The sequence below is a fragment of the Grampus griseus genome (assembly GCF_964374135.1).
Source record: "Grampus griseus genome assembly, chromosome: 8".
In the NCBI taxonomy this organism is placed as follows: Eukaryota; Metazoa; Chordata; class Mammalia; order Artiodactyla; family Delphinidae; genus Grampus; species Grampus griseus.
Genome location: NC_139002.1, coordinates 21,050,032 through 21,076,271, shown reverse-complemented (window position 1 = coordinate 21,076,271; position 26,240 = coordinate 21,050,032). Strand labels below are relative to the sequence as shown.

The 26,240-nt window shown below is 41.1% G+C and overlaps 1 protein-coding gene across 1 annotated transcript; it reads right to left on the bottom strand.

The window, feature by feature from the left end:
- Nucleotides 1-1,722: 1,722 nt before the first annotated feature.
- PPP2R1B (protein phosphatase 2 scaffold subunit Abeta) lies at nucleotides 1,723-25,980 on the bottom strand. Its single transcript, XM_082660421.1, has 15 exons — nucleotides 25,856-25,980; nucleotides 24,615-24,705; nucleotides 24,112-24,212; nucleotides 20,492-20,724; nucleotides 20,055-20,202; nucleotides 15,918-16,073; nucleotides 15,143-15,257; nucleotides 14,639-14,709; nucleotides 14,145-14,279; nucleotides 13,206-13,379; nucleotides 9,511-9,571; nucleotides 5,495-5,649; nucleotides 4,985-5,127; nucleotides 4,498-4,589; nucleotides 1,723-4,096 (listed from the first exon to the last, which is right to left on the bottom strand). The coding sequence occupies exons 1-15, from the start codon at nucleotides 25,967-25,969 to the stop codon at nucleotides 4,080-4,082; spliced, it is 1,806 nt and encodes a 601-aa protein (XP_082516547.1). The 5' UTR covers nucleotides 25,970-25,980; the 3' UTR covers nucleotides 1,723-4,079.
- Between the last annotated feature and the right edge of the window lie 260 nt (nucleotides 25,981-26,240).

The following is a 26,240-nucleotide window of genomic DNA, read 5'->3' as shown; positions in this document are numbered from 1 at the left end:
ACCGTCCCCTCAGGGAGCGAGGTAAAGATCTGGCTTCGCTGCCTCGCTGGCTGCCCTCTACCCACACCTCGGCCCAGGCAAGGAAGGGAAGGACTCAGGCCAGGAGTGTCTGCAGCACTTACCTTCCCAGTGTCCTCTCTGGGTCTCAGGAAGTGGTTCTTGTCAGCCCCAGGGGTGCTGGGCTCTCCACTGTCCTTCACAGGAAAATCTAGCTTCCTCAGCCTTTGGGCCACCACTAGAGACACAGACAGCGGACTGTAACTGTCCCAACCAGGCCACATCCCCCTAAGCCCACCTGCGATGCCTCAGGTGTTCCAACCCTGCAGTGGGGAAGCACGTGGGTCTCTGTGCAGAGAGCTGGTTCACCCCAGGACCTCACTGAAGGCGCCTTTTCCTCGAGAGCCATGGAAAGTGCTACCCCGCAGGGCCACTGGTACCGGCTGGGTGATCCCTCAGGTCTGGATCACTGACAGCCTAGAGCCCCAGACAAACAGTTCGGACTCCTTTCAGAACTGACATCAGTTTGAGACAACAACTCTGAATAAAGAAACGACTTGGCTTCTCTACCCAATGAGTAATTAAACTCTCTTCATCCTCCAGAAGATTTCCATCTCAACTGAACATTATATAATTTCCTGGAAACAGCAGGCTCGTGGAGGCAAACGGGGAATAGTGAGACTATTCTAGGTACAAAAAAAAAGACTGGAGACATGTGAGTGAACAGGAGAGAGGAGCAAGGAACTGGATGGAAACAGGAATATGAGAGAATCAGAGAGAAACAATTACATAACATCAGAGCACAAGCGCTTCATTGTTCAACCAAGGAGAACAAGGTGACAGCTCCTTCTCCCTCCAGTTTACATCCAGGCAGTGCAGAAAGGAGGCTTTAAGACAAGAATGCCAGGAGGAAAAAAAAAAGGGTCAGAGGAATTTAAGTGAAAGGCAAGAAACGAGCACCCGACTTGTTTGGCCACCCTGCCCTGCCATCCCCAGGGGGATGGGACCAATGTGATTTCTACAGGAAAGATTTTTAACTCCGTAACAACACAGTGATTAATAAAATTGCAACAAGCCGGCATTACCACAGCCTAACCATTGGGTCAGGAATGACACATCTGATTCCCCTGGAGGTCCACGCAAGTATCTTGGATGCTTGGATAAGACAGCTCAAAGGTCAGGCTGCCATCTCTGTTGAGTCAAGACAAGCTGTCCAGCAAAGACCCCCAGGGCCTAGGATCACCGTGGCCATGCTGTGATATTTCTGTGAGCTGAGGGCTATTATATCAACAAAGTCTCGTTAGAAACCATATATTAACCTGTTTCTTCTTATGAAACAGAATGCACTTCAGGTTCCTATCTTCATGGCAGCACAGGCAGACAAACAAGATCTGGTCTCTTAAGCCTGTGAGGGCTAAACCCCATAAATATTGTAGAAAGAAACACTAAGGTGAATTCCACTACTGATGAGACTTTCATTGACATATGTTGTATATATCTCTGCTTCACTTTCCTAGTCAATCAAACAACTGCTGTAAACTGCCTAGGATGGATAAGTATGGCAGTGCTTAGTCCAGGCATTGTACAATCCAAGTGGAACGGGGACTGGAGAAGGGCCACAAAAAGCTCGTTTCTTAAAAGCAGTGAAATTCCTTCATTGTGTCGACAGGGTAATGAGAAGCAGTTTGGATGACTTGTTCAACACACAAAACACACCAGAGCACGTTTTAGAAATTAACTGAACATATTTTTATTGAGCACCTACTATGTACACCAGACACTGATCTAGGTGCTGGTGCTACAGATACAGCAGAAGACAAAATAGACAAAAATCCCAGCCCTTGCAGAGCTCCTGGAGCTTACATTCCAGTGAAATCAAGACAAGAAAACTAATCCATGGAGAAAATGACAAAGTTATGAGCCAAAGAACAATTCTTCTGAGGAGTAACAAAAGGGATTCCCTATTGTTTAAGTCAGAAAGAAACAATGAAGTCCCTTTGGGGTCACCCAAAAAGATAGGGCCCTGCTGAGCTCCCTGACCCAGCCTGAGAAAGCAAGGGCTTGCTGTCTACCCTTTACCACAGTTTTAGGGTAGAGGTCAATGCACAGAGCTCCCCAGGGGGTCCACTAGGCCATTTAAAAGTCTATCCCCAAACCAATGGCATTTCCAACCAGAGGAAAGCAAGGGTTGTGCAAATTTGTTTCAATCAAGACAACAGTCTCTCAAATATGAAATTCAATGAAGACAAACAAAACCTGCAGATAATAAAAAAACAAAAAGAACCATGAAACTAAAATTGTTTACAGCATAATAGTTTAAGATGTTAAAATGAGAATGTAGAAGAGATTATTGCCTAGGAAAGTATTTAATCCTTAGCCCAAAAGTAATAAAATAGAAACATACTATAAACTAGCTTGGCAGTTTTAAATGCAGGCAGGTAATTCTGATTTTAAAAGTTCTGTTTTTCCAAGGTAAGACAAACTTGAAAGTATTTGGTCAAACTTGGTTTTATGAAATGGTTTAATGTACAAAGTTTTCTAGGAGTCTTTGGACCTTCACAAAACAGAACAGGGCTCGCTGGGTTTAAGAGACTGTGAATGAAAGAAAACAGTCTGAAAACCAAAACGGAAACAAGCAAACTACATAGTGAGATGCACTGAGAGAAAAAAAAGCTACAATAAAACCTCATTAATTAAAAATGCATTAGGGACAAGTTGAGTTTGATCAGGTGAAAAATGTTCATAAATTTTAAAGAAAAAATATTTAAATTATCCATTAAATACATATGTATATATATCAGAGATAAAGAGTAAATTGAATGCATCTAAATAAAGGTGTGGCCTCACAAAGATCCTCACGGAAGGTATTTTAATATAATTGAAAAGAGTGATTAGTAACTAGCATATCAAGTGGTAAACGGGTGCTTTTTAAGGAGCGTTAAAATTGTTTAAGTAGTTCAGACCCAACAGGCTTCCTCACGTACTATCAATTTGCTTCAGCAAACCCTTCAGCTTAACTCATTATCTTCAATTCCAGGAGGAACTAATGAGGTTTTACTGTAAAAGTAGAAAAACAAACATTTCAAATGATAAGATTCCAGCATCACCTATACCAAAAAATTAGTAATGAAACTTCAGTTTGGAAAGCTACTACTGTACAATGTAGCAAGGACCAAATGTTCACACAGCCGGAAGGAGAACCAGGCAAAGAGCAGGAAATCCTCACAGTGGATTATACCAGTGGTTCCTTTACTCATTAGAAATACAACTGCAATCTTACAGTCAAACAGTAGAACCACTGCTTACTAGGAGGCACTAGATTTTAAGTTTCTCAGCGGGAAAGAGTATTTTTGAACGCAGTCACAGTGGGGAGCTGTGGAAAATGAGTTAGGTTTCAACATGACACATTAGCAGCAAGATGCATCTGCACTTCAGGATTATGAATGACATGATTACAGTCAAAATCGAGCAAAGAAGAACCAAAACAACCAATACATGAACCCTGAGCTTCCACATTCCCCTTTCAGGTGAGACACTGAGGCAGACCATCACTACCCAGGAAAATACGGCTCTCACTACAGTTAAACCTCAGTGTGTCTCCCAAGCGGAGTGCTTATCAAATAAGTTATTCTAAACCATGTATATTTCACTTTGGAATGATGGAGACACACAGATACATATAAACATCAAAAGGATCACTCTGTTCCACATCTGGGTCCAAACCTGTCCAGGCTTGGTGGAATATTAAGTGGCCGGGGCCTGGTTAAACAATGAGGATGCAGGAGATCAGATGGTGCTAAATAAATCATTAGGAGACAACCAAGAAATGACCGTGCAAGTGTCAGGAATTGGTCACAACCAATAAGAACAGTTAAAATATAATTATCCCAACAAGGAAGACAAGTAAAAAACAATCTTTAGAAAGAATCGAGTCACTGAAATTTGATTTCTTCTTAGTTGTTGCCATTTGTTCAGATGAGGTCTTGAAGGTTTTCCATTTTTTCTCTCCACCCAGTTCAAGAACACATGGACTAGAAACCTGTGATAAGAATTTAGTAAAGTCTTTCCCCTCCTCTTCTTCGTTATGCCAATGCAAGCACTAGAAAATTCCAAACAAAAGTTAGTGGTACAGAAAGTTCATGAACTATCTATGCGAACATTAAGCACAACAAAAATGACCCAAAAGCATAAGACTATGTATGAGCTTCTCACTGTGGTCAGTTTCTTTACTGTCAGGCTAATCAAAAGTTAAACTTTAAAAACTAATTAAAATCCAAACAAAAAACTGTTCTTACCAGTAAGAATCACATCCCTACCCAGCCCTAGGAATTGGGAAAATGGCCAGCTCAGTGGTGGGCCAAGAAGCTTCTACCCAAAGAGAAGACGAGCATTCCGGGAGCTTACCACCTCCCAGGTCCAGATGCTCATCGCCTGGCCCACTTAACACCACTCATACCCCATTAGCCGAAGCAAAAGCTGGAAGGCAGAAAACAGACATACCACTTATAGCTTCCTGTGCAAAGTACTTGACATCCACGTCTTCATCTTGGCCTAGCTTCTGTAGCACCGGCTTAACTTCCTCCTGCAAAGCACTAAAATGCAATGGTATCATCTGTGAGAGGCAGTCTTCTGAGCCAGAGAAATGCTTTATGGTGTGTGTGTATATATATATTTGCTCTATGGTAATTTTTAAAGTTTAAAATTTTTAAAAAAATCTTAAAACACCTACAATATAAACTTGACAAGTATTAAATAATTTCTCAGGTTCTCTGTAGAATTAGCTTCGAACAATTATCCACATACGTACACAGCTTAAAGTCAGAGTACACACACTCAAAACTGGTTGTTAAATTACTCTATTATTTTCTTTAACCAATCCCACATCTTAGGTGAAGTGAAAATCACCGAATTTAATTTTGGCTATTTCTGCCTATATGGGGTGAAATTTTAAAAGTATTTAAAAAAAAGAATAATACTAAAATCTTACTCGGTATCTAGAATTGGTCCAATTTTCTGCAGCGATTTGGCCACATTGAATCGGACATTTGCTACTTGGTCTCTTGCCATTTTCAATACAACAGGCAGCATCTGCTTAGTGGTTATTTCCTGACCACAGGCTTCAGACAGTGCCTAGAAAAAGAAATAAGACAGCACATTAAAAACACTTTTATTTTTCTAAATATCCCCAAATCTAAAGAGACAATATTTAATAAGAAAGTAACTGGCCAACAGGAAAATGTTTCTAGTGTGAGCATGTGAATGAAGGACACAAGGTAGCAAAGAATCCCAGAATTAGACCAGCATTCACAACTGACTTGACTACAGATTTTAACACAAATTGAAAAATTGACATTTTTCTCTCATCTCCTAACTGTCCAAATTAATCAGTATAAGAAATATAGTCCAAATAGAAGGCAACATATTCAGAATTCATAATACAGTACTGAACAACTGGTTTAACATCTGAGCTTAGCAATAACAGCTATGTAATACTTACATTAATGCAGAATAGAGTGGTCATTCTGTGCAGGTAATTAGGATCATTTGCCATTACTAACACTTTGGGAACGATGGTATTTTGGGCCCACTCTTTACCAAACTTCTGCACTAGTTTCACGAGGCCGTTGGTGGCAGCTTCACGGATGGCGTACACTGCAGAAGGGGTGAAGGTCACGTTGTGGTGCTGCTCAGAGCGTGAGCACAACCTAGTTTACTTCTACTTACATCATCATCAAAGGTGGACCAAAAATAAAACTCTGTAAACACTCCAATTTAGTCAGACTGCAGTGGCAAGCATGCTCAGCCATGACTCCTAGTATGCTGATTTGGTCTTATTACAGTTTCAAAATGTATAGAATGTCCAAGGAAAAGGGAGGTAAGGAGCTCATTATACACATCACTAATTAATTGGCAAATATGAGTGCCAACTATGTGCTATGTGTTACAGAAAGAATGCATAAGATACTGCCCTCAAAGATCACACACTTTAGCAGAAAAATGAAAGCTAATGCGTTCCAAGAAGTCATGTGATCTAAGCCTGATTATAATGAAGCATGAAATTGTATACTAAAGACCCTGAGGGCTGTAGGAGTTTAGAGGACAGAGAACAGGAAGATCTGGGAAGGCTTCGGGAAAGAGAGGCCTTGCACTGGGCCTTAAAGATTAGGGAGGATTTGTGTAAATGGAGAGAAGAGGGGAGGAATTCCTGGAAAGGCCAAAAAAATTTACCCAGGGCACAAAGGAAAAAACTGGAATCTGGGAGACTGTAAGGTTGAACAGTTAGGGTGGAGCCAGAACACAGAGCATCATGAAAGCTAAATTTAGACTTTGTAAGAAAACCAATGATGGGTTTTTAAAGCAAAGTTGTGACCCTATGACCAATGTGGTATTTTAGCAAGATTATTCCAGCAGCAGCAAGAACAGCTGAGAGAATGACAGAGAGGGGCTATTTAGAGGCCTCTGCTGTCATCTATACAACAGCAAATAAAAACTTAAGACTGACTTGCTTTTTTTTCCCTTAAAACTGTTTGTTGAGACAACATGTCAAATGTCTTCTATGAATATATGTGCCTGCTTTAACCTCATAATTCCCTATGAGGTCATTTAGCAAAGATGTCATAAATCTAGATCATAAAGGCCTGAGCTACGATCTTCTCAAAAACTAGTTGCTACATACAGCACTCAGCAAAGACCGGTGTGGCAATGCTTCACTTTACGTGTCCGATACGACTCAAAATTTGGGTTTGGATAACAAATCTAGAGTGGTGGGTACTGACTCCTTATTCTACTTCTCTCTCCAGATGGGCCCAACCCTCCTGGGTGACAGCTGTGGCTTAACAGCTATCCAAGCCACAGCTCTGATCCTGGACAATTTCTACAAGGCTTTCGGACAGGAAATACCCAGCTCTTCCCAGCCCATAGATCCTTTTAGGTAACGCCACTGATGAGAACAGGCAAGGCAGCTTAGCCAAGGAACTATATAATTTATTACCAACATGCAACCTGACCAAAGCCTGCGGGAGCAGCAACCTGCCAGGAATATCTAGAAGCACTCGCTAAGGAGCAGCTCAAGTGAACTGTTCTACCCCTAACACAAATTCCCTCCCTTCACACTCACATTCTTTGTCTTGGGCACACCGTCCCCCCCACCCCCGCCCCCCAACCAACCTCTTCCCATCTGCGTCTTCTCCTCTCATTGTTTTTTTTATTTGCCTGAGATTTTTCTCATCCTAATGCCATTACCACAGGGAAGGGATCTCACTGCCAGAGTAACCAGAGACAGAGCGCTCGGCCTTGACCCAGACCTTAACTGCACTCAACTCTACTTGGCCAGATGCCTACTATGTTCTTGGCTTCTCTCAATTTTGCTGTGAAAAGAATGCAAACCATTCCACGGTTCTGCCTCTCCTCTCTGCTTGTTTTGTCTCTCTCCCTCCCTCTTCTTCCCTCTCCCCTCAAGGTCTGGCTGACTTGCAACGTTCCTCTGAATTTCTAACACACTCTATATGCTCACTAACTTTGGTACTTTTCCCTCCTCCTATAAAAAATAAATTCCCCTTCTAAATTCCTCCCTCTCGCCAATACTATCCACTCAACCGTGGGAAGAGAAGTAAGTGATGCTTTCTTCCTTATGGTTCTCTGGATTTTTCACAATATCCTTTTAGTAGTTTAATAAGCGGAAAAAAGTTTCCAAAAATTTAATTGATCATTGATCACTACACGGCAGTTATCTAAAATGTGAAAACAAAACCCCATGTGATTAAGTATAGAACAATTTCAGAGCTGACATTTCATTGGTTCAAAGAATTTCATTGGTTCAAATTTGCAATGCCCACTTAAGTATGCTACTGCAGAAAAAGACACAAGGGTCTCTGTTGCTCCCAAATTGGAAAAAAAAAAATCAGAAAAAAAGGAAGTATTAATTAACCTGCATTGACAGAACAATCCTACATGGAAAAGGTGTCAGGAATTCAATTCTTCGTGGAACAGGAGGATTTTAAAAGTTCCTCAAAATAAATCTATAACACTAACTTTCCAAGAAAGTATGAACTGATCTTCTGGGACTCACTAACATTAAATATTTATCAGAAATAATATAAACACTTTATTTCTAAAAAGAGAAGACTGCCTTTCCTATGATTTGCCAAACCTCTGTTTCATTTAAGAAGAAAAAAATTAAGCCATAAAAAGGTAACTTTGGAGGACAAGAAAAATAGAAATAAAATCTTCACAATCTAGTTTGAAAACGATGAAATTATCTACATATATACGCCTTTATGAGATTTGCATTTTGTTCACACCCATCCTCTTCACTTCCTTAACCATGTGATCTCCCATATGATCCAACTATGCCCTCAGCAAAACCACCTACATGTACAAGCAGACACAACATCCCCACTCCGCCCAAAGAGTCACCCATAAGCACCCACAGAGATACGTTCAGTACATAAAGTATATATAAGAAGCTCTGGAACTGAAGCAGGATACCCATCTTATCCACCAAAATATTGAACCAAAGCTCACAGGACACTGTAAGTCCTCAGGGCCCTCATCTGAACAGATCTCAGACCACACCGAAGCTGCCAGGTCTAGACATGGGGCTGGCACTGGACCTCACTGGTACAGAGGGAACCCCTCCTACCCACTTCTGCCCAGCAGACAAGAGGAGATACCCAGACCTGAGACCTTGTCAAAAAGTCAACTGCTAACAAGTTAACATGAAGTGTCTTTATATAAAACATGAATTGCCTGTATATTTTGATAAGCAGTAGTTCCAGCTTTTATTTGTAACACAGTATGTGGCACTAGAGGAAAAAGATTCTGTGACTGTTGAATTATGCTATAAATGCAAAGAAAAGGTAAAATACTAAAAAAATCTATTTTGTAAATGCTGTCCTATCTGACCCTGCCCTGAGTTCTCAGCTCTCCCTCTCTTAGTATCATGGCAGCAGCAGCCAGGGTACGGGAAGTAAGCATGCCCTTCACGCAACCAGAAATCTGGGACCTCTCTATCCTAGGTCACAGCTGACGTCTTTCACTCCTAGACACCTTTATTGCACCACTGTATACCTCCTTCTCTATGTCACCTCAAAGAAGACAAGTAGCCATTTCTTCCCCCTAGGCCTTTCTTCTGATTCCAATCCCTGTCCAATCCAGTCTACAGTGGCTGAAGACACAAAGATGGCATGGCCGAGTAGAAGACCTTGAGATAAGAAAGGAATGAATATGTGTGTAGAAGAGACAGCCTGAAAATAATGTAATAGAATGAGAAATAGGGCAAACAGATTTTTCAATAAAGAAAATAAAATTTAAGATAGAAAAAAACTGGTAGAAAATTGAAATGTCAAACTTGTGCTCAGAAAAAGCTAACTGGATTTTAATGAAAGCCTGTCTTCATCCCTGTACTGGTAAAACAAAATATGGTCAGATTAGGATTCCTTTCTAAAAAGAAAATATATGAACAAAATGGGATATATGCAAAAACATGGGCCTTCCATTAACTTATTTACTTACCATGGTCCACAAGCCAGGCCATACATAAAGAATTCAGCTTCTCATCAAAGAATTCCACACCCTATGGATACAGAAGATTCCATTAACAAACGTCTCCAAAGTTTAGAAATCAAGATGTACTATTTATATTACACCAGTGTGACCTGAAAGCTAAAAAAAACGACTTATTTCCAAATAAGCTGAATTCATGGACCAGCCAGAAAAAGAATACCATGAGATTTGATTTACAAACTGTAAACCTATTTTTACTGGATAGAAGTCATAAAGAAGAGCAGAAGTGAGTCGGCCCAGGCACTGCTGAGTGGGAGGGAACAGAGTGGCCTGGAGCCAGATGCAACACTGCAGATGAGCAGGAAGAGTGTAGCATGCACAGGCTGCCAAACAATCTCTAGAATATTTGTAAAAATGAATCACCAGGAAAATACCAGTCAGTAATATTAATAATTCTCAAATTTTCCCCCTTTTGGTTAATATCATAATAAATCCTTAAGGATAAAGAACGTGACATCAAGAGACAGACTTATCTCCAGCTAAAGAGAGTACTCTGGGATCCATGGGAGAAAGCAGAGAGAGAATAAAGCAGGCACAAGAGTACAGTGAAGTGGTCCCAGCACAGTCACAGTGGAACCATCCTACTTCTCTCCACCACTGCTCTCCCCCACAACGGTGGCCGCACCAGCACAGGCTGCAGACAAGCTCCTCGAGCTGATTTGCACGGACCCAGCACCGTGGGACGTCACATCATGTGGGCGATCGCTGTGAACTGTGCTTTCCCAGCACCCTCCTCTTGAGGTCTACGCGTTCACAGTCTTTAGCTTCTTTGGATCCTAAGAAGTTTCTGACCAGTGATTATGTATTTTCAATAAAGAAATGTAATTAAAGTGCTTTGAATATATGATAAAATGGCTTCATAATACTAGATTATGAACAGGCTTTATTTTAGCACACCCTTAGATTATTACCATGTCCGCTCTCAAAGACTTATTTTTCGTTTCAGATCATGGATTTTTCTTGAGTCTTAATTAACTTTTATTTCCTGATTCTTGTGGTTTAGCCTTACTTTCACTCACCATGGTCCATAAGCCAGGCCATACATAAAGTCTTGAAAGAATTTTATAAGTTGACTACCTGAAATAGAAGTCTTTTACAGATTTTTTTTTTTAAGGATAAAATATATGATAATAACAAGAAGTTGAAGTTGTATAACAAAACGTTTCTGACTGATGCATGTCACCTCTGCTAGACAAGCATGAGGCAGCCAAAGTCACCAGGTGCCTGTTTCCATACTCCTCTGGAGAGCTATCAACCTTTGCAGGCTTCCCAGGTCTGGGAGGGACAGAGGTTCAAGAAATGGTACTAAAATTCACCCTCCCTTCTGGACAGTTATTTCAATCTCTAGCAAACCAGTTAAGCACTGCTGCTTTCGACTCCGGAGAGGTGATTCATGACAGTCACCAGTGAAGAACAGAAGATGACTCTCAGTACTCGGGAATGGCAGAGGGAAAAAAACTGACAGGATGACTTTGCCTGACCCCATCAGCTATATAGGTATCCTCCACTTTTCGAAAGTTCACTTTATATCACTTCACTTTTACAAAAGAGCTGTAAAACAATACGTGTCTTCACTAACCAAAAGAAATCTGAAGGGGATTTTTTTAACAAAAAAAGGTGAAAACAGCATTCAGCATTTGTCTTGCAGTGAGTCAACAAGCCCTTCGACAGGCAGTGTGCACCACAGCAGCAAGAGTGGCCCCGCCAAGCTCCTTCCCCTAGAACTACACTCAGCATCTCAGCATCAGGCCGCCATTGCTTTGAAATGTGCCTGTGAGCATCTGTGCTTTATCTTGATTTACTTCCTGTATCTGTTAGCAAGATGTGTCCTATGGTAATTGCTTCTTCGCTTTGTGCCATTTCAGCTTACAAAAGCTTTCTTAGGAATGCTCTACTTTCAAACAGTGGGGGAAACCTGTACACTGATAATCTTTGGCATCCATTTTGAAGAATGGGACACTTCAAATTTGATAAAACATATGACGTCACACACATGCACAGACACATTTCATAAACTAAGTATACCAAAATAACAATACAAATTCAGTGATCCAAGAAAAGAAAAAAGAAATCCCATATGCTATGATATGAAAGGAACAGAAGTGGGGTTGAAAGAGGGGAAACAAACTGTATTAATGTTGGCTATAAACTGACATATTACGAGCTTTCTCAAAAAATTTTCAGGTATTCACTTTCTTAACAGTCAACAAATGTTAAGTGCCTGATTAATACCAGGCACTGCACTATGGTAAGCACTGGAAATAAAACACTGAACACAGTCCCTGCCCTAAAAGACATCAGTTGTCTATCTCCTCAACTAGATTTTAACAGACAGTTATAATATACTATAGTAAGTGCAACCAACATGGTGAGGGCACATCAAATTTAGAACTGATGAGGCTATCTACTAAAAAAGAAAGGGAAGGATGTGGCTATAAAACCCAGCACTGAGGGCTTCCCTGGTGGCGCAGAGGTTGAGAGTCCGCCTGCCGATGCAGTGGACACGGGTTCGTGCCCCGGTCCAGGAAGATCCCACATGCCGTGGAGCGGCTGGGCCCGTGAGCCATGGCCGTTGAGCCTGCGCGTCTGGACCCTGTGCTCCACAGGGGGAGAGGCCACAACAGTGAGAGGCCCGCGTACCGCAAAAAAAAAAAAAAAAAAAAAACCCAGCACTGAAATTTTAATTAATTTAAGATCAGTACAACTATCCATGAATCTCAAACAGTAATGTGATAATGTAGACTTTGGCCAAAATACTAGCATTACAAACTTCAATACTCCTTTTTTGTATGGAGAGCCCTCAACTCCCTTTAACCAGAATGTAGGAAAAGTGGTAACCAGAGACATTTTGCACAGAATATAGGCAAACAGGGAAGCCTCCCTGAGCAAAAGTCAAAACTGATTTATCTCAAAACCATACTTCCCTTTCTTCTGAGATAAATATTCCTTAAATCACAGAGACATTTAGTAGCACAAAATCTATGTGACATAAACCAAGAAATTAATTATATTCTTCTATGGCTTTGCTTTCAGATAGTGGGGAGGTGAAATGTGTTTCTATAATACCTTTTTATTAGAAGTTAATGCAGGGCTTCCCTGGTGGCGCAGTGGTTGGGAATCCACCTGCCAATGCAGGGGACATGGGTTCCAGCCCTGGTTGGGGAAGATCCCACATGCCACAGAGCAGCTAAGCTCATGCACCACAACTACTGACCCTGCACTCTAGAGCCCGCGAGCCACAACTACTGAGCCCACATGCCACAACTACTGAAGCCCACACACCTAGAGCCCGTGCTCCACAACAAGAGAAGCCACTGCCATAAGAAGCCCACGCACTGCAACGAAGAGTAGCCCTTGCTCGCCGCAACTAGAGAAAGCCCGCGCACAGCAACAAAGACCCAATGCAGCCAAAAATAATAAATAAATTAATTTAAATTAAAAAAAAAGGATACATAAAGTTAAAAAAAAAAGAAGTTAATGCACTGATGAAAATGCAAACCACTCTACAGGCAACTAAGAGAGACCATACTTTCATGAGTCTAAATGAACATAACCATAGGAGCTACCTGGGCCTCCTACTTGCCATGGTAAATCTGCTCTACTATCTGATGCTATCCTTCAGTTCACAGAGCACCCATACTCACCAGCTGGCCTGCCAGCAGTGGCATATACTCAATGATGGCCAGCCGGACCCTCCATTTGGCATCTTCAGCCAGCTCCACTATGGCAGGAAGGAGTGATTGAGAGAGCTGCCGGATTCCAATCACTTCATTTACACAATCCAAATTGGAGATGATGTTCAAACGAACTTCAGGACACTGCAAGTACACAAGCCCCAAAAGACCACATGTAAAGATCAAGTTCTCTGCCCAATATTCTCCTACCAACACAATGAGTAAATAAAATTTAAAATAAGAAAGTACTGACTCAGGTGAAAAAAGTATTGTCTTGGAAGAAATACTTAACACTGAGTACACAAATAATTCAAAGCACATAATTTAACTGATCTTAACCAGAACTTTCAATGAAAAATCTATAGAAAGGTAAAGGGCATAGGCTATGAAATCAAATTACATGCATTCAAATCCCAGATCTACCACTGCTGAGACCCTGGGTAAGTTATTTTACCTCTGTGCTTCACCTTCTTCATCCGTAAAATGGGAATAATAATAAGACCCACCCTCATAAGACTGTTGTGAGAATTACATGTAATAATAATACATGCAAAGCATTTATGATCATGCCTGGCACATAGTGTTAATAAATATTAGCTAATGTTATAATTTTGATATTATTATATTTATATTTAAATGAAAGAAACTTATCAAACAAAGATCCATTAAGTTTAAAGAGAAAAAAAAAAGCAGCGAATATAAGCAGGAAATAGGCAGAGAAGATGGAAAGACATTTTTAAGTCTGTATCAAATGGCCCATTTTCTGGGGAACTTATAACCCCATGCCCAAACATTGTCAATGGTTTAAAATAAGTTACTTTGTTGGGTTCTATCTCAGTGAGACCCCAAACAAAAACCAAGCCAAATCACTGACTATCAAAGGATAACAAAATTTATAGCCAGACTTACCTCATCCTTTAACTGAGCTAAAAAAAGAGGTAGAAGATGTTCAATGGTATTCCCTTTGCCCAAAATCGTAGACAATCCCATAATTACAGAAGCTAGAGCCGACTTGACATGTTGATTTGTATCAGATACTAATTCCTAAAACAAAATCAAAATTAAAAGCCTTTCTTTTTTTTGCAAGACAATAGAAACTTCCATACCATTTCACAAGGAATTTTAAAAGACAGCACTATTTCAGTATTGATTAGTTGATAAAGTTTCCTCAGACCATCTGTCAACTAATATAAACCTATGCACCAAAGAGCACTTTACACTTATAAAGCACTAATAAGTAATAAATAACAATGTCACATGTTAACATATCTGTCCCATTCATCCCTGGTCCAAGTTTAAACTCAAAGAGCTTTAAGGGAATATTGATACAAACAAAAACTGAGGTAAGGTTTACCTTCATATAGGGCAAAGTGAAACAAAAAATAAACTAAAGTTAGGTTTACCTTTATATAGGGCAGAATCTGATTCATAATTATGGTCTCTCTACCTTCCATGGGCAAGTTCTCACAAAGTTCTAAAAGAGATAAATAGAAAAAAAAAAATACTTACATAGAGCCATTACAAGGAGCCAAATGAAGAAATTTAACCGGGTTTATCAACAGTTTCAAGTTAAATCAAATCATATGTTTAAGCAAGTAAGCTCCAAGGAGGAAAACTGGCTTATTTTAAATGCACTTTTTGGTCAATCTATATGCCACTGTGTACCACACCAATCCAACCTGGAAATGCCTTTTTTTTTTTTTCCTAAAAACAGAAACAGGGTAACACAGCTGTTTGGTTTTAAATATAAAGGGAGTAGCTTTATGTGACAATGTAACATTTCAACACATTAAAATCATCTATTTACTTGAAAACATAATCTAGAACAAAAAAAATACAAAATTCACTGACATAAAGAATGCACCAAAGTGAATGACATAAACTACAACATAAACTGATGCCTTAACCTTTTACTTTGTGGGCAGCAGCTGCCCGGACTTCAGCTTCACAGTCTTTGAGTAGGTTCTGAAAGGCGGGGATGAGGTCATTTAGGGTGATTTTGGGACCCACAGCTTTCTGGAGCTATAAAAGAATTTGTACAGGTTTTAATGTATTCTAAACAAAATAAGTAACATGAACACACAAAACAGCACAATCTTCAAGTATAGACAGTCCCCAACTTATGATCGTTTGACTTAAGATTTTTCAACTTTAGGATAGTGTGAAAGCAATACACGTTCAGTAGAAACCAAACTGCAGATTTTGAATCTTGATCTTTTCCCAGGCTAGCGATATGCAGTACAATCCTCCCGTGATGCTGGGCAGAGAGAGGAAGCCCCAGCTCCCGGTCGGCCATGCAATCACGAGGGGAAACAACCGATACGTGTAAAACCATTCTGTTTTTCACTTTTAGTACAGCATTGAATAAATTACATGAGATATTCAACACTTTATTATAAAATAGGTTTTGTGTTAGATGATTCTGCCTAACTGTAGGCTAATGTAAGTGTTCTGAGCACATTTAAAGTAGGCGAGGCTAAGTTATGATGTCCAGCAGGTATTAAATGCACTTTCAACTTGCAATGGGTTTATCGGGACATAACCCCATCCTGAGTCCAGGAAGATCTATATATGTTTTTGCCATGAGCACTTCTAATTCAGAAATTTTTGGTACAACAGCAAATCTGTGGGTTTCTGTTTTTTTTCTTTAGTACTCAAAAAATGTCAGTGCAACAATTTTACCTCTGAAAATTTGTCAGCTACCATATAGCGAACTCGCCAAGATTTATCTTCTGCCGCTTGTCCAAGTGTAGGCATCACCAAAGCCTCAAGGTCATCCTCAGAAAGTAACTGAGCAATATTGACACAAGCTTCCACAGCTAGGAGGCGCACTGAATCCTAATGAACAAAATTCCTTTCCGTTAGTCAGATAATATTTACTGAGAGCTACGCGGCAGTGTGTGGTGTGTGGTAGTGCCGTGGGTATCATTTAATTTAAAAAAACCAACCACACTATATGCAGCTCATGTCTTTATGTCTTGAAATAGCTGCTCCCTTTGCCTGGAATGGCAGGCATGTCAAAGCCATAAAGGCAGAAATGACTGTTCTCTGAGCGAACAGCAAAGTAATGACGTTAGTTAGAGTTCAGGATTTTTATTAAGGAGAATGAAAATAAAATGTGAAGATTAAGTGAAAAAAGAAAACGTTTTAATGATGTCTCTAAATCCTCACTATAAGAAGTTGAGGGATAAAAATGAAAACAATGCTTATACAAGTTGTTTACAACAGATCAAAACAGAGAAAGAGAATAGGGAATAAGGGTAAGGGAATGACTTAGGAAGCTCAGTTTTCAAAATACTCATTGTAGGATGGCAGTAATAGGAGTTTAGGCATGAGATAATGACTTGGAAAAAAATACATAGAAAAACAAATTTTTTAAGTAATTAAAAAAAACATTCAATTTAAATGTTGATGATCAAGGACAGAATAACTTTGAGGTAGCCAAGCATAAAAAACCCAGCAGAAAAAATTAGGTATGGGATTAATGAACTCAGCTTCCCAAATGTAAACCACCAAGTATCAACATAGTACCTGTATGACCTTTGCACAAGTGGAAGTATATAATTAGACAAATCAATGAAAAATAGGGAATTGAGCTATAGATTCGGGAATCATAAATATATTAGTAGGAACTGAAAATACATAAACATCTGAGCACCCAGAAGAAACAAAACAAAAATTTTAAGAGTATGTGTGTGTATATATACATATATAAATATTTTATATATGTAACATTCCTGTATGCGTATATCTAGGCATGTGCAAACACACAAGGGATAACAGCAACTCCAACTTTCCGAGACACTACACGTTTACAGATCAACAATAACTTACCCTACGCCCAAGATACTCACTACTCTATCTAAAGGAACAGGCTAAAAAAGGCAGAACTAGGTTCTTGGTAGTAGCTATACAGCTATTTTCAGATTCCAAAAATTATGATGAATCAAGGGATTACCATCATCTATGGAAATATATACCCATCAATATTTGTTCAATTAATCAACTGCTTCTCTTCCAGAACTCCTGATTTTCTTCCCTATACCTGCTACTCCTCCCAGAATCTTCTCCACTCAGCAGTGACACCAGCATCCACCCAGTTGCTCAAGCCAAAAATCAAAGAGATCTTGATTCCTCTTCCCTTCATCCAATTCAATAATAGTTCTACTGACTACCTCCAAAACTATCTCCAGTTTCTCTCCATCTTCACTATACCACCCTAGTTCACCACTGTCTCCTGCCTGGATTATTACAAAAGTCTCCTAACTTGTCTTGCTGTTTCTACTCTCAATCCCACCTTACAATTTAGTTTCCACCCGGAAGCCAGAAGGATCTTTTAAAAATGTAGATTACATCAAATCACACCGCTGCTTAAAATCTCGGTGTATTCTCATTCCACCTAGAAAAGAAAATCCAAACTCTACACCCTTGTGGTTTAAAGGTCCCCCACAATCTGGCCCCTGCTTATCTTCTCCAAACTCATCTCTGATCAGAGTCCTTTTCACCCACTATGTTCTAACCTCAGGGCCTTTACACTAAGTGTCCTCTCTTCCTGGAATTCTCTTTTCCTGGAGCTCTGACACCCTAGGAAAGGGCATGGCTGGCATTTTTCTTTCATGTCTCAGTTTATGCCACCTCTTCAGTCCTTCTCTGACTAACCAGTCTAGAGGATGCCCTACAATCACTCCCCACCACTGTGTTACCCGACTCTATTTTCTTCATAGTATTTATCCCCAATGTTTTGTTTGTTTATTATCTGTTTTCCTTCATTAAATTGTAAACTCCATGACAGCATGGTCCCTGTACACCCTGTTTAACACTGTAAACCAGCACTAGAACAGTGCCTGATATGTAGAAGGTGCTTCATAAATACTTTCTCAATGAATGACTAAGGCAGGAGCAGCAATTCTATCAGTAGTCAGAGTGAATATACACACATGTATTTTACAACTAAGCACAATATTTTTTTGAGCATCCATTGCTGCTAATACCACAACTAGACATAACTCTTGATGAAAAGTAACCTCCATCTACGAAGTGATCTTATTGCCCCCCAAATATCAAACCTAACTCTCCTTAAGCCTTTAGATCAGAGCTGGGGCAAGTGCTGGCCAAATCTGAAAAGCAGCAAGTTTCTGTAAATAAAATTTTACTGGAACGGCACCATGCCCATTAGTTTACATATTATAGAGTGCTACATACAACAGCAGAGCTTTGTAGTGACAACAGAGACTGTCTGGTCCATAAAGCCTAAAATATTTACTATCTGGCCCTTTCACAAATCTCCACTCTAGATTCAACTACCAATTTTGCAGGACAAAAGAAAATGTTAAATTATACCACTGGAAATGTAATCAATGAGATCTCAAATGAGGATTCTAAACCTGTACTGTCCAATGCGACAACCACTACCCACTCACTACCTACTTCTGTGTGCCTGGAATGTAACTAGTGCCACATGTTTAAAGGATAGTTATTTTGGATATATTGGGTTAAATAAAATATATTATTAAAATCAACTTCACCTGTTTTTTACTTTTTAAAACGTGGCTACTACAAAACTTAAAAGTAACAGCGGCTTACATTGTATTTCTGTTGGATACTGCTGTTTTAAACTATACTGTATGAGTAATAAAAATGCAAAGAGAAGTAAGGAGGTGGTTACCACGAAAGTCAAGATGAAGTGTTAGTCTTAAGGGGGTGGAAAGTGAGGAGTGGGAACTGGGGAGCAGGGTTGTGTTTGGGAGGGAGCCCATGCTGGGCTTCCGGGGTAGTGGCTGTCGAAGTTCTATCTCCTTTTCATGGATGAAAGTCACAAGATGACATTAACTTGTAATGATTCATTAAGATGCATATTCACTTTGTGCTGTTTTCTATATATTATTTTAATAAATTAAAAAAATTATTTCAAAAGATTTACCATCTTTAGATCTAGAAGCTGAAAATAAGACTCATGGGTATGTATCTGCTGCTCGTGATCCTGTACACATAAAGTGATTCTAGGGCAGCAACTAGGTAAAACCTGAAGGGCTCTTCTTCTGGAGTCCAGGAACTCTGGGGGCTGATCCTCCAAAGCACCATACAGAGAGGCAGTGCAGCTTAGCAGTGAAGGCCATGAACTCTGGAGCTAAACTGCCTAGACTCAAATCCCCAGTCCAACACTGCTAACTATGCAACCTTGAGCAAGTCACTTCAATTTCCTGTGCCTGTTTCCAATTATGTAAAATGGGGTATCTACCTAATGGGGCTGTCGTGAGGACTGAATTACTTCCCGTATGTAAACCACTTAAAACAGGCTGAGAAAGATTTATTTAGGTGCTTGCTAGTGTATTATTATTGCTATTTCTACACCAATGAGATCCAGATCCTTGGATTTATAACTGCTATCAAGTGAAGTCATCCTATACACTCACATAGAGGATGCAGAGGGTCAAACAGCTTTCCCAATACATGCTATGCTTGTTTATCTGAAAGTCAAAAATTCCAGGAAACATTACTCTCCCATGACAATCCAGCCTGCAGTGCCCAAAGGTATGTTACCCTTTAATGCAGCTTTGGTCTTCCTTTCTAATTATGGCTCTCATTTCCTCTTTGACACCCCCTTCCTTTTAACAGCTGCTAATGTAAAAGAAAACTGTGGTCTGGTTAAGAAAGAATTATAAGGACACTGAGATGGGTCATATTAAACTTTATCCAGGCCAGAATTAAGTATTAATTCTGCAAAAAGGATCCTACCATGAGAACCAAAACACCCAAAGAAATTCTTAAAATTTTAAGAGGAGCATATCTGTGTACTTTAATTACTAAGAGTTAACCTACCTGTTCATCGGAAGCTAGATTAGTGAACAATGGAACAATTTCACTTTTCACACTGTCTAATTCCAGAACTTTTGCAAATTCACCCAATTTGGAAGCAGCAGCACGTCGTACCATTGGTGTGTCATCTGAGCACAAGGAACGGAAGTGCCTGCAGCAAATAAAATAATGAAGGTATTTCCTGTCAAATGCCATTGATGAAGCATCCCCCAACGCACACAGAAACTTTAGAGGTTTTCTCTTACAACCATCAGCGATTAGACTTCTACTCATAGAAGTAACAAGGGAAAACCCACGGGTATATTCAACTGGACAATAAAAAGTGGTGTCATTAATCCGACTACCCTGATACCAGTCACTCACTGGTAACAGGGTACTGTGTAACTTGTCAGCTGTGAACTCCCAATAACCCCAAATAACTAAAAAATACCATATCTTACTGTCTAATTTCTGCTTTGACAGCATTTGAAGCCCTGGGATAGCAAACGCTGAACAAACCACATGCAGATGTGCGAGAGGTAAACCAATCCCCACTCGCTAGGCGTTTCACCAGAGGGACAAAGTGAGCCTCCAGAGCCACAGGAGTGTGCTCCTGGGAGATCTGCCTCAGGGACTCCACAGCCTTGTCTCGAACCACAGTCTCTTCCACAGTCGCCAGACTTTCCAGAGGAGGCTAAATAGACCAAAACGGAAAACGAGAGAGAAAACTTACTCAATCAGGTTAGATACAGATTATCACCTTTTAAAGTGACTGAAGGGAGGTGGTACATGTAACCAGAATGTTAGCTACATCACACCAAATGGTTACTTTCAGTTCACATGGTGATAACATATGGTGTGTCCAACCTGAAGACACGACTTCTGTAGGACAGCCAAGATCTCACATCCCAGATGGCAATTCCCAGATGGTGTCTACAAATGACACAGTGGAAGAGACTTGACACAATATTAATATTATTGTGAGCTGAATCACTAGATTTAAAAGCTATGTAGCAGGACTTCCCTGGCAGTCCAGTGGTTAAAACTCCGTGCTCCTACTGCAGGGGGCGTGGGTTTGATCCCTGATTGGGGAACTAAGATCCCACAAGCCGCACGGTGCAGCCAAAAAAATAAATAAATGAAAGCTTTGTAGCCAGATTCAGACAGGATAATGTACACTTCCTCGAGTAAGTGCAAAAACATGACCAACGCTGGGCACCATAATTACATGAGGACATCTCATCAGGACACTGAGTCCACAGCCTTTGGGTTATTATTCTACCATTCCTGGAGGTGGACGCTACCTGTGTCCACTGTCTCCACACCAACCTATAAAAGGCTGAGAACAAAATCCTTTTTTCAGAATACATCCAGAATCTTCCCAAGAGTCACACACAGTGGGAGTTTCCAAAAGAACAATTAAGTGAAGAGTGCAGAGGTGGTAGCAAACCTTGCCTGCAGCTTTAGAAACAGAAGAGACCAAAGGGGCTGGTCTGGACTAGGATCAGTGAGTGAATATAACACAGCCCAGTAAAAAGTGACAGAGGGCGGGTTCTCTGAACCTCTGCCTTTCTGGGTTTACACTCAGTCCAGGCAAATGCAGCATATACCATGAGGTGCAAATGTTAAAGACAAAACCCACATGTAGAACTGACCAGGAGAGTTAAACACAATTGTGAGTCAAAGGAGAGACGTGTGTCTATCCAATAATACATTTCAAAAATTATTTGATACACAGAGGTAGAAAGTATTCAGCTTTTCTAAGAGGTATTTCAGAAGCCCTTTGAAAAGATACTGCTTTATGACTTGTAAAGGCCTTTCATGATCTGTCCACTGCCATCTCTGACCTCCTCTCATGCAGTATCACTGGATAATCTCTATCACTACTACAGGGTAAGGCAAGCTCCTGTCTCTTGATGTGAACTCTGCCTATCTCTCCATGCTCTTTTCCTATGCCCCCGGACCACCACTTCTTCCAAGTCTAGCACCAACACTGTATACTCCTGCAGTCCAACCGGTTCCATGCTTCCAAGGCTCTTAAACTCTTTCTTTTAAAATGATAATTATTGTTATATTCTAGCACTGAGGATACGGAAGAAACAAGGCCACAATTTCCTTGCTCTAGTGGAGTTCACATTTTTTTTTCTTTTTTAGGTCTTCTGATTTTATTTTTTTAAATTTATTTTATTCATGTATAGTTGATGTACAATGTTGTGTTAATTTCAGCAAAGTGATTCAGTTATACATATACATACATTCTTTTCCATTATGGTTTATCACAGGATATTGAATATAGTTTACATTCTAATGGAGGACGATAACAACTAGTCATGAAACCAACTAGATGGTGTTGAGTGTTCTGTAAAGAACTAGAATAAGGGGAATTCCCTGGCCGCCCAATGGTTAGGACTCCACACTTTCACTGCCAGGGGCCCAGGTTCAATCCCTGGTCGGGGAACTAAGATCCCACAAGCCAAGTGGTGCGGCTAAAAAAAAAAAAAGAATAGGATAATGTGATAAGGGGTGAGTGGGGAAGCAATTTCAGGTTGAGTGGTCAGCGAAGGTCTCTGAGATGCATTAAAGTTGATATGTGAATGACAAAGAGACAGCCCCAGGAAGCTCAAAAAAGAAACATTTTATTATAGGGAATACCTAGGGCAAAAGTCTTAAGGCAATAAACCTGGTTTATTCAAAGAACAGAAAGAAGACCATTGTGAATGGAATGAGGTTATTATGAGGGAACACATGAGATAAGCTCATAGGGGCAAGTTTTGTAAACTAAGGTACAAGCTAAGGTAGAAATCTGGGATTTTCTAAGAGTCGTGGCAGGTAGTGAGTGATCCACCCGCTGGGTGAAGAGTGAACTGTAGTGGTGGGGCGGGAGGCATGAGTGGAAGGCAACTAGTTAGAAAGTTACTGTAGTAATCTAGAGGAAAGATCATGTCGTCTAGAAAGATTAGAGGAATGAAGAGCTAGATGGTAGTAGGGATGAAGGAGAGTGAACTGATTTGGAATATATATAGAATCTATAGGAGTTACTAATGGATTAGATGTGGGAAATGAGGGAAAGCGAATTCAAGAATGTCTTCTAGGTTTTGGTTTGTGCAACTGGGTAGACGGTGATGCCATTTACTGCAACGGGGCAACTAATTAGGAGGCATATTTGGGGAAGAAAATTGATGTTGTTTTAGATATTAAATTTGAAATGCCTGTTTGACATCCAAGTAGAAAAATCACAGGCAGATATATAGAGAAAGACAAACATAGATATTTATATCTATCTTTCTACATATATCTATAACTGGAGTTCCATGGAAAGGTAAGAGGTAAAGACAGAAGTCACAAGAGTCAGCAACATAATACAGACAATATTTAAGCCCGGAAGCATTCAGTCCTATCTTGTCTAACTGGCAAATTCCTAGTCATCCTTCAAAACCTAGTTCAGACATTCTCTCCCAACAGATCTTCCCTGATCACCCTGGGTTAATCCCTTGCCCTTCTCTATTACTTGAATGCCTTTTATGTGCTTCAAATTTTTCCATCTAACACCGCACAGTAATTATTTGTTGACACATAAGGACAGAGGCCTCATTCCATTCATAATGCTCTTCTCTAACATTAACATTGTAACTTCAGTGCCTGATATAATAGGTTCTCAATAAATGTCAACTAAATTAAACTGAATTCATCAAATTCGCAAAGTAAGTCAGAAGCAAAAGTTACAATTAAAGACAAAACTAATAAACATTCCCAAAGCCATAACATTGCTAGATGAGCATTAAGATTTCCACTGTAAGGGGGAAAAAGCCATGAACAAAACCCATCAAATCCTTTTTCTCCCGACCTCTAAATTAACAAATCTACAGAGGCAAAAAAGAGGGAGAAGTTCTTTAATTCATAGTCAGAAAAAATAAGAAAGGGTTAATTGAGTCCAAAGGGCCTAGTTATTTGTCCTCTCAGTAGCTAACACTGTGACTATCCATAAAAAGATCTGTATAAAAAATGCTGCAGTGTGCCTATCACCAAACAACGTATCATTTATACTGCAAAAGTTGTAGGAGAGTAGGCAGAATATACTCACCAACAAACAGTGGGCAAAGTCAGGACCTCCCACCAGGCCAGTGAAATTTCCCAGCTGCTCAGCAAGAGCTAACAGTACCTCATCTTCATCATAAATTGTATCTGGAAATGACAACAACCCAGTACTCAGCAACAAGGATATCTGGCCCAGAGCTGGACACTCACACAAAACTAGGAATAGACTCAATATATAACTAGATGGTCTGTCACAGTCCTAACAGCCTTTTCCTCCTTCTCAATCAAGAGTCTATGGATCTGTTTTACAGAATGAGTTAGAAATTCATAATCCATATCAATTACTTTCCTATTAGCTAAATAGTTAAGGTCTGAATATGTCTGGCCACAAAATTACAGTATATGCTGTCCTGTTTCTTCATGGGAAACAGCAGGCTCAGTTTAGTACTTACTAATACTGTGGGTAACAAATTCGAAAAAAAATAGCCAAAGTTTTGAAAGCCACTGGAAAACAGAAATGCCCATGCCTTTCCTCCAAGAGTCACATACCTGTAAGGAAAGGCAGCAGTTCAGTTCGCGTCCTTTCTACTCCAAGTGCTAGAGCAATTGTTGATAATTTCTTAATACTATTGAGACGGAGCTTTAAAAAAGTAGAAAGAACGAAGTCAAGAAACAGTTGTGATTTAGACCAAAAGACAGTAGTTGCATGCTTCCCTGGTGGCGCAGTGGTTAAGAATCTGCCTGCCAATGTAGGGGACACGGGTTCGAGCCCTGGTCAGGGAAGATCCCACATGCCGCGGAACAACTAAGCCCGTGCGCCACAACTACTGAGCCTGCACTCTAGAGCCCTTGAGCCACAACTACTGAAGTCCCCGTGCCTAGAGCCCGTGCTCCGCAACATGAGAAGCCCGCGATGAAGCCCGTGGGCAGCAATGAAGACCCAACGCAGCCAAAAATAAATAAAATAAATTTTTTTAAAATGTGAATCATTTAAAAAAAATTAATAAAAAAAAAGACAGCAGTTGCAAACAGGTGAGATAATAACATACAGGTAAGAATGAAGAAAACCTTTAATTTAGATTTCATTCTATGAGGAACCTCAAGAACAGTGGAACACGCCTTCATTAGCTAAAGGAAGATTTCTTAGGAGAAACACGTTGACGGGCCCATTAAACAAATGAAAGAAAATACAATATTCAGAAAAGTGAGACAATTTTAAAAAGAGAGAACTTTGGCAGTGGTGAAGCAGGTGAAACGGTTGAGTACAACCCCTGCCTTTTCAAAGAAAAGTTCCACCTCCTCTAGGTTAGTTAGCCATCCAACCTAATTTCTACCCCACAAGCCCAGCGGAAGGCAGTCATTCACCTGCACTTCACTGGGCGCCTTGGCATCCTTGCAGCCCGCTCCAGGCCCTCGCGGTTCCGCTCCGCCCTCCTCCCGCTCGCTCAGCTACAGGGATGACCCGCCCAAGGCTGGACGCGGCGTTCCCACCGCCCGGCCCGGAAGGAGGGCCCAGGAGGGAAGCCGGTTCTCCCACAACCGCCCCGGACCCGGTGCGACGCCGGGCCAAAGCCTCAGCCGGCCGGGACAAGGGGTGCTGGAGAGGTTCCCGGCCCGTCGGGTCGAGCCACCAGAATCCCTCACGGATCTCTCCCCTCCTCCCTGTCAAGTTTCTGCTCCGAGTCCCAGCTTTTAATCCCCGGGCCTCCCCTGCCCCGGGGCGGGCCTTCCCCCTTCCCTACCACGCGCCCGGCCGAGCCCGCCTCCGCTCCCCGGCCCGACTCCAGTACCTGCACGTCCTCATTGCGCAGCTCGTCGATTAATACCGCGATTGGGTAGAGCGAATCGTCTCCATCTCCGCCCGCTGCCCCCTGGCCCATGCGGGGCCCCGCCACGCCCGCCATGTTCTTTCTCCTCCGCTTGGTCGCCACCGCCCGCTTCGCGCCCAGGCCCCGCCCCGTGCCCAGGCCCCGCCCCGCGCCCGGAGAGGCGGGGCTAAGACCCAGGCTCGGCTAGTGCTGAGGTCGGGGAACCAAGTGCCTGGCCGGCCGGTGGAGGCCCCATCCCGGACCCCGTTGCCGGCGGTGCACGTCTGAACTCCAAAGGACACGTGGGCTGAGAAAGCGAAAGGAGACCGCGTGTCCTTTCCCCAGGCAAAAGAAATAGGGGCGGGGA

What these genes read in the sequence shown, in the direction of transcription:
- PPP2R1B (XM_082660421.1), bottom strand. Translation starts at nt 25,969, where the DNA reads ATGGCGGGCGTGGCGGGGCCCCGCATGGGCCAGGGGGCAGCGGGCGGA. An exon ending in ACTGCTGCCTTTCCTTACAG is followed by an intron (nt 24,213 to 24,614) that starts GTATGTGACTCT and finishes TGTCATTTCCAG; the next exon opens with ATACAATTTATGATGAAGAT. An exon ending in TAGCTCAGTTAAAGGATGAG is followed by an intron (nt 13,380 to 14,144) that starts GTAAGTCTGGCT and finishes GTGTACTTGCAG; the next exon opens with TGTCCTGAAGTTCGTTTGAA.